Source organism: Lipotes vexillifer, unplaced genomic scaffold, assembly GCF_000442215.2.
Source record: "Lipotes vexillifer unplaced genomic scaffold, Lipotes_vexillifer_v1.1 scaffold636, whole genome shotgun sequence".
Taxonomy (NCBI): domain Eukaryota; kingdom Metazoa; phylum Chordata; class Mammalia; order Artiodactyla; family Lipotidae; genus Lipotes; species Lipotes vexillifer.
In genome coordinates this window covers 1,268,159-1,281,804 of record NW_006786547.1, presented here as the reverse complement: position 1 = coordinate 1,281,804, position 13,646 = coordinate 1,268,159, and the positions used below count along the sequence as shown (strand labels likewise).

General features: G+C 62.0%; 1 protein-coding gene across 1 annotated transcript in view; it reads right to left on the bottom strand.

Annotated features, from left to right (window-relative positions):
• Positions 1-5,134: 5,134 nt before the first annotated feature.
• Positions 5,135-13,646, bottom strand: part of NOTCH1 (notch receptor 1) — a 47,593-nt gene continuing 39,081 nt past the window's right edge. Inside the window, exons 27-35 of the mRNA XM_007458973.1 lie at positions 13,516-13,646; positions 12,776-12,924; positions 11,865-12,081; positions 11,666-11,753; positions 11,412-11,577; positions 10,554-10,849; positions 9,405-9,552; positions 9,226-9,323; positions 5,135-6,577 (exon numbers count right to left, since the gene is read on the bottom strand). The exon at positions 13,516-13,646 is cut by the window's right edge and continues 286 nt beyond it. Of these exons, the coding sequence (XP_007459035.1) occupies positions 5,135-6,577; positions 9,226-9,323; positions 9,405-9,552; positions 10,554-10,849; positions 11,412-11,577; positions 11,666-11,753; positions 11,865-12,081; positions 12,776-12,924; positions 13,516-13,646 (2,736 nt within the window). The remainder of the gene's footprint in view (positions 6,578-9,225; positions 9,324-9,404; positions 9,553-10,553; positions 10,850-11,411; positions 11,578-11,665; positions 11,754-11,864; positions 12,082-12,775; positions 12,925-13,515) is intronic.

Below are 13,646 nucleotides of genomic sequence, written 5' to 3'. Positions count from 1 at the left end.
GTGTGCTCTGTTAGTCAGCTAGGGCTGCCAGGACAAGTACCACAGGAATTCCCTGGCGGTCCAGGGCTTAGGACTCAGCCCTTTCACTGCCAGGACCAAGGTTCGATCCCTGGTCGGGGAACAAATATCCCACAAGCGCACAACGTGGTCCAAAAAAAGAAAGGTACCACGGGCCAGTGGCTTAACAGAAATTCATTTCTCACAGTTCTGAGGGCTGAAGGCCGAGATCCAGGTGTTGGCGAGGTTGACTTCCTGAGGCCTCTTTCCTGGGCTGGGAGGTGGTCGCCCTCTCCCTGGGTCTTCCATCCTTCCTCCGTGCATGTCTGTGTCTCGACTGCCTCTTCGTACGAGGACACCAGTCACGTTGGCTTAGGGCCACCCTAACAACCTCACTTTGCCTTAATTACCAAGTCTTTAAAGACCCATCTCCGAACACAGCCACATTCTGAGGTCTGGGGAGCTAGGCCTTCAACATATGACTTTTGGGAGGGCAAAGTTCAGCCCAGGACAGACCCCCAAGCCAGGGGTGTCTTGGGTGAGCTTAGCCCCAAGGCGGGGGGGCTGTGTCCTCCCTGGGAGGTGCACGGTGGCCAGGCAGGGGTCCTTCAAAGGCGGGGCCGGCAGAGCAGGCCGAGTCGGGCTGTATGTCCAGGATGAGAATGGCGAGTCGGCAGGGGATCCGGGGCAGCGGGAGCAGGTTCAGGTCCCAGTGGGACAAACGGGTGGGTTGCACACTCCCTCTCAGCGTCTGGTGGGCACCCTGGGGCCTGCAGAACCTCCGCCAGTGCCTCCAAGCCTGGGGGTGGCTGAGGGCTGAGTTTCTGAAGGTCAGGGGAGGTTTGGGCAGGGGAGGGCAGAGCCCTTGCTCTGTGACCGCAGCTGCCCCTCCCCCCAGCTGCCCCTTGCCAGCAAAGCGATGGACAGGGCCAGGTTCCAGGCATGCCCCGTTTAAACATGAGATGGCACCCTTCTCCTTGCTGCTGAGGGCCCCAAAGATTTGGGTAGCAGAGAGGTGCTCCTCATGACCCCTGGGTCCCCTGAGGCCCGTCCTGCTGCATCTGTGGGAATCCCACAGCCCCAGTGAACTTCTTGGGAGTTCAAACACTGCTAGGAGTTCTTTCTTTTAAAAAAATAATTGATTGAGGTATAACTCATAGAACATAAAATTAATCATTTTACAGCAAATTCAATGGCACTTAATACGTTAAAAATGTGCAACCACCACCTCTATCAAGTTCCAAAGCATCTCATCACCCAGCGTAACACGCCAGCCCCACTGGGCAGTCGCTTCCCATCCCCTACTGCCCTCAGCCCTGGGAACCACTCACCTGCTGCTGCCTCTATGGGTTTACCTCGTCTGCACGTTTCATACAAATGCAGCCATACAGTGTGTGACCTCTAGCGTCCGGCTTCTTTTTTTTTTTTTTTTTTCAGTACACGGGCCTCTCACTGTTGTGGTCTCTCTCGTTGCTGAGCACAGGCTCTGGATGCGCAGGCTCAGCGGCCATGGCTTACGGGCCCAGCCGCTCCGTGGCATGTGGGATCTTCCCGGACCGGGGCACGAACTCACATCCCTTGCATCGGCAGGCAGACTCCCAACCACGGCGCCACCAGGGAAGCCCGCGTCTGGCTTCTTTCGCTCAGCATGATGTTTCTGAGTTTCAGCTGTGCTGTAGCAGGTGTAGGTAGCTTCATTCTTTTTCATGGCTGAATAATATTCCATCATATGTGTATTTAGTCTGGGTTCTCCAGAGAAACAGAGCCAACAGGATGTATCAATACATAAAGAAATTGATTACAAAGAATCGACTCACACGATATGGGGGCTCCAAAGTCCCCAGACCTGTGGTCAGCAGCTCGAGACCAGGGGTGCTGATGCTTCGGTGCAAATCCGACGGCAGCAAGAGACTGACGTCCCAGCTCACGTGGTCGGCAGGAGGACGTCCCTCTTACCCAACCTTTTCGTTCTATTCAAGTCTTCACCTGATTGGGTGAGACCCACCCGCATGGGCGGGGTGGTGGTGTCTGCTTTACTCAGCCCACAGATTCCAATGCTAATCTCATCCGGAAACACCCTCACGTTTGGCCAAATGGCCCCCCAGCCAAGTTGACACATAAAATTAACCGTCACAGCGTGGGCCTACTGCATTTGGTTCGTCCATTTGGCAGCTGATGGGCATTTGGGTTGTTCCTACCTCTTGGCTGCTGTGAGCACATGTGTAGATGCACTTGTGTGAGTCTGTTTTCACTTTTCTCAAGTGTACACCTAGGAGTGTAATTTTGCGGTGTGGGTGTTCTTTGGGCAGAATTCAGGCTGGGTACCGCCCCCCAAAGATGAAAATTCAGCTATTTGCCATATTCCACTTCCCAGAACCTCCTGTCCCAGGAACGAAGCATCCGAACTCAGTGAGGAAATCTTGGGTTCACCTTTGTGCCTGGATAGGCCCGGCCTAGGGGCAGGCGGCACTTTGCAGTGGAAGGGGGTCACCGGGCTCTCTGTTATTCTGGTTTGGGGACTTCCCTGGTGGCAGAGTGGTTAACAATCCTCCTGCCAATACAGAGGACACGGGTTCGATCCCTGGTCCAGGAAGATGCCATGTGCCGCGGAGCAACTGAGCCCGTGCGCCACAACTATTGAGCCTGCGCTCTAGAGCCCGCGAGCCACAACCACTGAAGCCCACGTGCCTAGAGCCCGTGCTCTGCAGCAAGAGAAGCCACCGCGATGAGAAGCCCGCGCACCGCAACCAAGAGTAGCCCCTGCTCGCCGCAGCTAGAGAGAGCCTGTGCACAGCAACAAAGACCCAACACAGCCAAAAAATAAATAAAGTTAAAAAAAATTTCTTTAATTAAAAAAACAAAATCTGGTTTGAAGCCACTGGCCTGGGGGCGGGGCCAGGTAGAGAAGGGGTGGGCGGGGCCAGGTGAGAGGAGGGGCACAGGCAGGAGGGACGGGGAGAGGCCCACGTGGGTGTCCGGTGGCCCAACTCAGGATCCCTGAGCCAATGGTTCTGCCCAGCCTGCACCCCTTGGGGTCACCCCCATGGTGCCCCTGCTCAGATGTTCCTGCGGCTCCCTCTGACCTCACGCTGGGGTCTGGACTCCTTCCCGTGGCCTCCCGGCCCCTCCCTGTGCCCCTCTTTCCTGCAGCGGCCCCTGGGCCGTGGTCCCCAGGCTGGTCAGTGGCGCCTCGCCCTCCGTGGCCCAGACAAATGGGAGAGCCCGGAGCCTGGTGGTGTCGGGCTGTATGTGCCCGGCTCCCTGCAGGGTGTCTGCCTCCCCGTGGTAGACAGGGACTCTGGACGCCTTCCGAGCGGACAGAGTGACGCCAGCACCCACGGGCCAGGGCTGGGCGGTCTCACCGCCGCTGTCCCATCGGGAGGTACTTTGGAGCGGACTGCCCTGCTGTTCCCCGCCCTCAGAAAGCAAGTCAGCACCGCAGCCGAGTTTAGCAAAATCTGGACAACCATCAGAATCATTTTTATTGCAAATCAGACAAAAAAGATGAAAAAAAATACATCATTTTCATCACCTGCAGTTTTGCATGTAGATAACTTTTTTAAAAAGTTTACTTTTCATGTAAACTACACTCTATTTTATAAAACACAGTAAGAAGCAACATCGTAGGAAGTGTCTGGTCATGCCCACTAGGGGTGGCCCAACATTGTGCCCGGCGAGGCCTGAGCAGCTGCCCGAGCACAGTGGGCGACAGGACCCTTCCTGACTTTGCTCTCAGGAGCTACGGTTCGGCAGCTGCAGGTCAGGTCGTGGGGCCTGGGTTCTGACATCCCTTACCAACATGACCCCTGACAGATTTGTTCAATCAGATTTCTTAAACAAAATCCCCCATTTAGAAATGTATTTACAGACATTTACTCTGCCACAGGCTTATACTTGATAATGTAAGAATCTGCTCCCTCCCCCGGGGGGCACGCCCCACCCCCCCGAACCAGGAGGGGTGGCCCGCAAGCAGGCTCCCGGCGCCCCAAGCGCCCCACTGAGCCGCGCCAGGCCCTGGCACGAGGGTCTCTGAGCAGTGAGGCTGCACACGACCATGTTTTTCCAAGTCTCCTATAAAGACAGGGCCCATCAGCGCTCGGGCCCCAGGAGCACCAATCCATCTTCCGCTGAACCTGGGAGAGGCAGTTCAAGCTGAGACACCTCCAACGGGGTGGCGCAGGCAGTGTCTTTCCCCAGAAAGGGGTAGGCCTCCCCATCGTGGGGTCCAAGGTGGGTACCACACCTCTGACTTCTCACTCCGCACGATGCTTAAATATCAGCGGGGGCGGTGGGGTGGGGCCTGGGAGCCTCCAGGAAGAACAAGAACTCACAATACCAATGAACAACTACATAACACTGAACCCGAAACAAAGATTCATGATTGGTACCATGAAATGTACGCTTGGTATACCCCAAGGACACGTTTTTAAAAGCATGTTTTAAAAAAGTCATTTAAAAGAACACCAAAACGCATAAACCACATCATTTCACATGTTCCTTTCCTATTTTGGATGCAAATTAACCCATGTGCCAAAGGAGTAAAGGGTCTGCTTTTCTACCTCTAGATGCATCTTCTCGCAGAAGGCAGGTGGCCCTGGGAGCGGGGGTAGGGGGAGTGGTCCGGCTTTGGAGGAGGGGTGAGGGGGCTGTCTGGGGAAATGGGCAGCAGGCCCGGGCACCCCGGGAGCTTTTTGAACAATGCTGTGGCTCAAAAACCTCCCTTCTCTGACATTTCTTTTCAGGTTAAAAAAAAAAAAAAAAGGAAATCAATAAATAAATGGCATTTGGAAATCATGAATCTTTGTTTATATTTTACAAACACCTAGGAATCTTTATCCTAAGCGGGGAAATCACGACAGAGAACTAGTCTTTTTTCTTGGAGCGGATAAAAGTTGCTACCTGGTGATATACAAAACAGTACATATAAATAAAAAGACAGTGTTCCCAGGTAAAATAAAAGTACATAAATAAATACTAAAAAAAAAAAAAAAAATTAAAAATCCTTGTCCTCTTATTTTGTATAAAGACACATTTTGAAAAAAGCTCCTTTGGTCGGCCCCGACATCCACGGAGCACACGCGAACGTCCAGCAGGGCTTGGGAAAGGAAGCACAGGGTCCCTGGGGGCAGCCGGCTGTTTACTTAAAGGCCTCAGGAACGTGGGCGATCTGGGACGGCATGCTGGTGGGCGGGCTGGAGATGCCCTCGGACCAGTCGGAGATGTTGGAGTGTGGCGATGAGCTGGACCACTGGTCGGGGGACTCCGGGGACGGGGTGAGGAAGGGGTGCTCGGGCACCTGCAGCTGGTGGCTGGGGGTGTTGTCCACGGGGGAGGAGTAGCTGTGCTGGGAGGGGGGCGTCAGGAACTGGGCGGTGGTCATGGGCGGGGCCAGCGCGGCTGGCAGCGACGTGGGCAGGACCTGGCTGTCCTGCGGCAGGACGGTGTGCGCCGCCAGGCTGCCGGGGCCCAGGGGCTGCACATCCACCTGGCTCAGCTCCCCCGCCAGGAAGCTCCGGGCCATGTGGCCGCTGGTGGCCGAGCCCACACCGAGGTGTGGCTGCGGTGCCTGCGGCTGCATGTTCGGTGGCTGCATCTGTAAGTTCTGCTGTTGCTGCTGAGGCTGCACCAGGTGAGGCTGGGCGGCCAGCCGTGTGTTGGGCAGGGCCTGGTAGCTCATCATCTGGGACAGGGTGGTGGCAGACAGGCCGCCGTGCAGCGGGCCCACCATGCCGTGCTGGAGGGCGGGGGCCTGCGTGCTCAGGGTGCCCGGCGCCACACTCCCTCGCAGCGGGTTGTACTGGTTCGGCACCAGGCCATTCTGCAGCCGTGACAGCCACTCGCACTGGCCGTTCAAGCCTGCGGCCCCACCCACGGTGAAATTCACGGCCCCACCGCAGCTCCCGCTGCCACCAGCACCCAGGACCGTGCTGGTGCCGGGAGCCACGGGAAGGTGGGAGAGGCGTGGCGGCCCCGCCTCGAAGGCCAGCCGGCCACCCCCACTCAGCGCTGCCATCTCGGGCTTGGCTGCCGCGCTCAGGTGGCTGACGCCCAGGTGGGCCTCAGGCATCCCGGGCAGGTGGTTGAGGGGCATAGAGGGAGACTGCTGGAAAGGGGAGGGCAGGAGGGGCGGGGAGGCCACGTCCGACAGGTGGCCGTGGGGGGACTCCAGGGAGTCCACGGGCGACAGCACGCTTGAGCTGTCCAGCAAGCAGCCCCTGCCGTCCCGGGACTTCCTCCTCCGCGCCTTGAGGTCCTTGGGCTCCTTGCCGCCGCAGGCCAGGCCCTTGGCGCCGGGCTTGCGGGCCTTCTTGCCCTGCACGGCGGGCTTGAGGTTACCCAGGTAGCCGCTGGGAGAGCAGAGCGGGGGCGACAGGGTGGGCGCGCCGTGCAGCGGGGGGCTGCGCACCAGGCTGTACTCGTCCAGTAGCCGCACGATGTCGTGGTGCATGCGCTCCTGCGCGATGTCACGGGGCAGGCGGTCCATGTGGTCCGTGATGTCCCGGTTGGCGAAATGGTCCAGCAGCACCTTGGCCGTCTCGTAGCTGCCCTCCCGGGCGGCCAAGAACAAGGGCGTCTCCTCCTGGGGGAATGGATGGGGGCAGGTGAGGAGGTCACCTGTCACCAGAGGGACCGGCGGTCTGGCCCCCTCCTCCCGGCCACGGGGTGGGGGCCAGCTCATCTCGACCCTCCCCAGCATGCTACCTTTACCTGGCCTGTTAAGTCTTAACAAAAAGGGTCTTAAATACATCTTCTGAGACCCACCCAGAGGCGGTCTGTGGGATCCTAAACTCTAAGTCAGTTAAGCTTCACCTTTCCGGGGGTCATAGGCCCCACAGGAAATCTAGCAGACTGTGGCCCCTCTTCCCTCCCTCCCAACCTGCACAGACGCAAACCCTGCCACAATTTCAGGGGCTTGGGGATGCCTAAAGCGCATCCGTGGGCACCACACGGTCCCCCAGGAACCCTGACATCTTAGCTCTGTCCCTCGGTCTCGGCTTTCTTATCTGTACAGCGGACATGCCGCGTATGCCCCCGAGGCTGCTGTGTGCGTGTGGGGTGAGGCCTGATGGTGCCTGCCTGGTACACACAAGGCCTCGGCCATGGCCACCGCCACGCCACGGCAGGCCCTTCGGCCAGCCCCTCCGTCTCCGAGGCGGAGTCTCCCCAACGGGAGGTGGGATCACGTCGCTGCCCCGCCGTGAACTCAGGAGCTCCTGGGCCCAACACTGCCCCCTGCGCCCCTCCCCCAGGACAGTCTGAAATGCAACCAGGGGTCAGTGAAGTGTGAGGTGGGGCTGGACACACGGGGGAGCCCAGCGCCAAGTTCAGGAGACGCGGGGTCGGACTGGGCTGGGGAGGAAGGAAAGCGCCTCCTTGGCCTCAGGGAGGGAGACGGGGGGGGGGGGCGGTCCAGGCGCAGAAGGTGGCCACTCGCGTTTACACCTGGGGGCCTCCCAGCACAGAGCCCCCCGCACCCACCAGCCTCTTGACTCAACGTGTACCATCTGGGTCACCCCACCCCGCCCAGGGACAGCCAAGGACGGGGCTGAGGTCCAGGTCACAGTGACAGAGAGCGGCGTCAGGGGCCGTGACTGGCCGCCCGGCCCACCTTGTTGTTCTGCATGTCCTTGTTGGCCCCATTCTTCAGGAGCACGACGGCGGCCTCCACATTGTTCACCGCGGCGGCCCAGTGCAGGGCGGACTTGCCTGCGAGGGGAAGCAGAGGGCGGGTTAGGGAGCAGCAGGTGCCTGAGGGCACCCCTGCGGGCTGGGCGCAGCCTGGCTCACCCAGGTCATCCACGGCGTTGACATCGGCATGCGAGTTGATGAGGTCCTCCAGCATGCCCTCGACGGCCAGGCGGGCGGCCAGGATCAGTGGAGTTGTGCCGTCGTGCATGCGGGCGTCCAGGTCCGTGGCTCGGTTCCGGATGAGGATCTAGGCGACCAGGAAGGTCTCAGGCTCGGCCAGTGTGAGCGCGAGGCCCCCACCTGGGACAGATGCTTGGGATCTGATCCCTGACATGGAAGCAGCCCCTCCTGGGGTCTAAGTGGCCCCAGCGAGACTGGACGGCCATGGAGCTGGGGCGGTGCGGGGGGAACCACCGGCCGCCGCTAGAGGGGCCGGGGCCAGAGCACCCGTGAGAAGGACGGTCACTGTTTGCTGGTGGGTGAACGGAACTGGGGACCAAGCCACACACGGAACGGGCCTAACGCCTGTGAAACAAGCGCCCATGAGAATTTATGTCTCTAAGCGCCAGAGAGGCTGCCAGAGCAAACTCGCCAGGGCCTGCCTCCAGGGGCTCATTTAAATCGTCCTTGATCTCTTACTTCCATAGAAAGACAGCACGTCAAAAATTACTAAATTAAAACCCCCGTCTGCGCCCCGTTTACCTGCCCGTCTGTGCAGACCACCACTGCCCAGAGCCTGGTTGGTCTGTGGCAGGGGGACCGGCCGGCGGCTTTCAAAGCACCCTGTGCCAGGGACATTCCCCAGAAGCCCAGGCACTCAACTCCCTAATCCACCCTGGTCCTGAGACCCCAGTTTGCAGGCAGCAAACAGCAGCCTCCAGCCCTTCTCCCCACCACCAGAGGCAACGCCTCCAGCCAAAGCAGGGAGGGAGGGCCAAGGCGGGAGGGGCAGACGCAGAGGACGGAGCCTGTCTTGGGTGAAGGCGAGGAGGCCCTGCTTCCTGCAGGTCCCCACGGCCTCCTGCTGGACCGCGGCTAGCCGGGCCCCCCCGCGAGGACGACACGGGGCTTTGATGCCCTCCCCGGCCTTGGGCCCCCTTCAGGGTGCAAAGGCTCGAGGTGGGGAAGTGGGGGAGACGCCAGCTGCCCCTGCTCTGGCCACACTTGGAATGAGGGCTCCGGGGCCCGGCCATGAGGAGGGAAGGCGGGCGCAAGCTATAGCAGAAGGGCGCGGGCACGGCTGCCCACCTGAAAGACACCCTGCGCGTCGGCAGCCACGGCCGCGTGCAGCGGGGTGCGTCCCATGTTGTCTTGGATGTTGGCGTCAGCGCCGGCCTCCAGGAGGCGCTTGGCCGCGTCGGAGCGCGAGTAGCGGGCAGCCAGGTGCAGGGCGGTCTCGCCGGTGCGGTCCGTCTGGCTGTGCAGGCTGGCGCCCTGGTAGATGAAGTCCGAGATGACGGCGGGTGCGTCCTCCTCCTCCTCGCTCTTGCCCGTCTCCAGGCCCCCTCGTCAGGGGCCGTGACTGGCCGCCCGGCCCACCTTGTTGTTCTGCATGTCCTTGTTGGCCCCATTCTTCAGGAGCACGACGGCGGCCTCCACATTGTTCACCGCGGCGGCCCAGTGCAGGGCGGACTTGCCTGCGAGGGGAAGCAGAGGGCGGGTTAGGGAGCAGCAGGTGCCTGAGGGCACCCCTGCGGGCTGGGCGCAGCCTGGCTCACCCAGGTCATCCACGGCGTTGACATCGGCATGCGAGTTGATGAGGTCCTCCAGCATGCCCTCGACGGCCAGGCGGGCGGCCAGGATCAGTGGAGTTGTGCCGTCGTGCATGCGGGCGTCCAGGTCCGTGGCTCGGTTCCGGATGAGGATCTAGGCGACCAGGAAGGTCTCAGGCTCGGCCAGTGTGAGCGCGAGGCCCCCACCTGGGACAGATGCTTGGGATCTGATCCCTGACATGGAAGCAGCCCCTCCTGGGGTCTAAGTGGCCCCAGCGAGACTGGACGGCCATGGAGCTGGGGCGGTGCGGGGGGAACCACCGGCCGCCGCTAGAGGGGCCGGGGCCAGAGCACCCGTGAGAAGGACGGTCACTGTTTGCTGGTGGGTGAACGGAACTGGGGACCAAGCCACACACGGAACGGGCCTAACGCCTGTGAAACAAGCGCCCATGAGAATTTATGTCTCTAAGCGCCAGAGAGGCTGCCAGAGCAAACTCGCCAGGGCCTGCCTCCAGGGGCTCATTTAAATCGTCCTTGATCTCTTACTTCCATAGAAAGACAGCACGTCAAAAATTACTAAATTAAAACCCCCGTCTGCGCCCCGTTTACCTGCCCGTCTGTGCAGACCACCACTGCCCAGAGCCTGGTTGGTCTGTGGCAGGGGGACCGGCCGGCGGCTTTCAAAGCACCCTGTGCCAGGGACATTCCCCAGAAGCCCAGGCACTCAACTCCCTAATCCACCCTGGTCCTGAGACCCCAGTTTGCAGGCAGCAAACAGCAGCCTCCAGCCCTTCTCCCCACCACCAGAGGCAACGCCTCCAGCCAAAGCAGGGAGGGAGGGCCAAGGCGGGAGGGGCAGACGCAGAGGACGGAGCCTGTCTTGGGTGAAGGCGAGGAGGCCCTGCTTCCTGCAGGTCCCCACGGCCTCCTGCTGGACCGCGGCTAGCCGGGCCCCCCCGCGAGGACGACACGGGGCTTTGATGCCCTCCCCGGCCTTGGGCCCCCTTCAGGGTGCAAAGGCTCGAGGTGGGGAAGTGGGGGAGACGCCAGCTGCCCCTGCTCTGGCCACACTTGGAATGAGGGCTCCGGGGCCCGGCCATGAGGAGGGAAGGCGGGCGCAAGCTATAGCAGAAGGGCGCGGGCACGGCTGCCCACCTGAAAGACACCCTGCGCGTCGGCAGCCACGGCCGCGTGCAGCGGGGTGCGTCCCATGTTGTCTTGGATGTTGGCGTCAGCGCCGGCCTCCAGGAGGCGCTTGGCCGCGTCGGAGCGCGAGTAGCGGGCAGCCAGGTGCAGGGCGGTCTCGCCGGTGCGGTCCGTCTGGCTGTGCAGGCTGGCGCCCTGGTAGATGAAGTCCGAGATGACGGCGGGTGCGTCCTCCTCCTCCTCGCTCTTGCCCGTCTCCAGGCCCCCTCCGCTGCAGGAGGCTATCATGAGGGGCGTGAAGCCGTCTGCAGGGGCGGGGCAGGGGCGGGGCCTGGTCAGCAAGGCCGGCCCCCGGCAGCCGCTCGGGACTGCGGACACGCGGCCCACGGAGGCCACCCTGCCTGGGGCCAACGCAGCCCATGCAAGCTCCCCGAGGGCATAGCCAAGTCCAGCTCCAATGGGCTGGTGGGCGACAGAGACGCCCGCCGCTCTGCCTCCAGACCTGCCCGAGACCTTCACCAACAGCCCACCCAGGAGAGAGACCACGTAAGAAATGGGTGGTTAGGAAACCAACACCTTGGGTGTCTCGAAGCGTTTCGGATCAAGAAATGAACTTGGAGGGCAGAGTGAGTTTTGAGACCGTCACCCCGAGGGGCGTGCCGGCGAGGAAGCTTAGCGACTCCCCAGGGTCCCCATCCCCTCCACGGTCTCATCCCCCAAAGGTGAGCTTCCAGGTACTGACCCTGAGGGCTCAGGGGAGGCGGGCAGGCGGGTCACGAGGTCAGGCAAGAGCGGGCTGCCCGAAGCAGCTATAGGTGCCCCAGGGTGGAGCCCCGAAGGGTGGTGCAGGGGGCTGGCGGCACCTACCCGGCCCGCGGACGTTGACGTCCATGCAGTCGGTGTCGGCCTCGCCCTGGGGCGGCGTGGGGGCCATGGCGGACACGCGGAGGTCGGCGGCGTCCAGGTGCTGCTGGGTCCACTGCCGGTGGTCTGTCTGGTCATCCAGGTCGGGAAGGACTACGGGCTCCTCGAACTAAGGAACAGGGTTGAACGGAGGGTCACGTCCTAAGGGGCCGCAAGCGGGGAGCGGCGGGGCTGGGGGCCCTGGGGCACCAACTTACCCGGAACTTCTTGGCTTCCAGGCCCTCGTCGCCCCACTCGCTCTGGTTGTCGTCCACGAGGGCGCCGTCCGAGGCATTCTTCAGGGGCCTGGGGGTGAGGGGGTGGGGCGCCCGGCGTCCGAGGTGGGGCCCGTGGGTCCATAGGGGGCGGCCCCGCCTCCCGGCAAGTCCCCCAGATGCCACGGCCACGGCCACTAACTTGAGGCCCACGGAGTCCTCGCCGAGGGGCTCCCGCCGCTTCTTCTTGCTGGCCTCCGACACCTTGAAGCCCTCGGGGAACCAGAGCTGGCCATGCTGCCGCCGGCGCTTCCGTGACAGCAGCACCCCGCAGCCCACAAAGAAGAGCAGCACGAAGGCCACCACGGCCACGTACATGAAGTGCAGCGGCGCAGGCGGGGGCGGCTCCACCGTCTCACCTGCGGGCATCAGGCCGAGCTACCAGGCAGGCTGGCGGCCGGGGGCAGCGCACTGGCTCCTCGGCCGGGCGCCTCCTCGCCCACCCTCCTCCATCCCGCCCCCCAAAATAAGGTCATTTTCTACGCGATTAATCAGAATTGCAAACTATCGCTAAATTCTCTCCTGCACCAGCCGGCCATCTGGGGGCGGCTTTGCTTGTTTCTCCTTCAAGGGATTAGCCAACTTCAAATCACTGCGCCTGCACTGAGCTGTTAAGACAAAGGATTGAGGGGGATTTTCGAGATACAAACTTCAACACTTCACATGACACCGATCAATTCTTTTCTCTCTCGCTCCTTTTTTTTTTTTTAAAAAAAAAGCTGTAATGATTTTGAAATAATACCCAACAAAGAAAAATCAGGAGGGAGGGGTGGGGCGAGAAAAAGGCTCCCACTTTCTGGGATGTGCTGGTTCCCCTGGGCCAGCCTCGCTGACAGCTGTCACTGTGGGGAGGGAGAGCGTGCGGGGCGGAAAACGCCAGCAGACACTCCCGAAACTCTGGATGGCGTGACACCCCCGTGGGTGGCAAATGGCACGAAGAACGTGAGCACCTTGGAGGGGAACTGGGAGACAGCGCCTCCCAGGCGGACCCCTCCCAGTACACGCAAAAGCTCCCGAGGGAGTGTGGCTGGGCGAGCAGGGCGGGCCACTCACTCTGCACGGCCTCGATCTTGTAGGGGATGTTGAGGCTGCCCAGCGAGGCGAGCGCGCCCAGGAAGGCGGCCACGTCCGTGGCGCTCTGGAAGCACTGCGAGGACGACTGGACGCACTGCCGGTTGTCGATCTCCAGGTAGACGATGGACCTGGGGGCGCACCGGGGTCGGGGGGCTCGGACCCCAGCCTCCTCCCTGTGCCCACCCAGCCCACTGCCTCCAGGGACCAGCTCTGGCCCCTGCGGCATCACTCTGATGGGCGGGGGCGGAGGCACTCCCAGAACCCGAGGGGGCAGCCTGGGGCGGCGGGGAGCTGGGTCTGGACAGGAACAACCCTGGAGGTGGCCAGCGCCCCTGCCAGCCCACGACGTCAGCCCCAGCAGGGCACGCGTAGCTGCTCATCACAGACACTCCTCAGAGGGCTCCCGCCCCAACCCCGGCCCCGGGGCTCCCTTGAGTGCCACGAGCATCCCTGTTCCGCATCTCGGAAGGAAAGAGATGTCAAGAACCTGATCCTCCCCCGAGAGCTGACCCCGGGCTCCAGGGCCTGGGCCATGGGGTGGGTGAAGAGCCCCAGGGGAAATGCTGTCTCTGCCCCTCACCCCTCGCAGGCCCCGTAAGTCCTGGGCCTCTTTCACCATGTAGGGGGAAGAGCGCTGACGCTGGGGGGGCGGGGGGGCCCTGACAGTCAGGAGGGCCTGGCCTGCGGGGGTGGGAGGGGCCCCGTGGGAACGCACTCACCCGCGGATGTCCATGGGGTCCAGCTCCCTGCGCCGGCGCCCACCCCCGCTGCCCGGGAGCAGCGAGGCCCCGCCGTCCACAGAGCGCCTGATGGGGTGCTTGTGCAGCTCCTCCTCGCGGCCGTAGTAGGG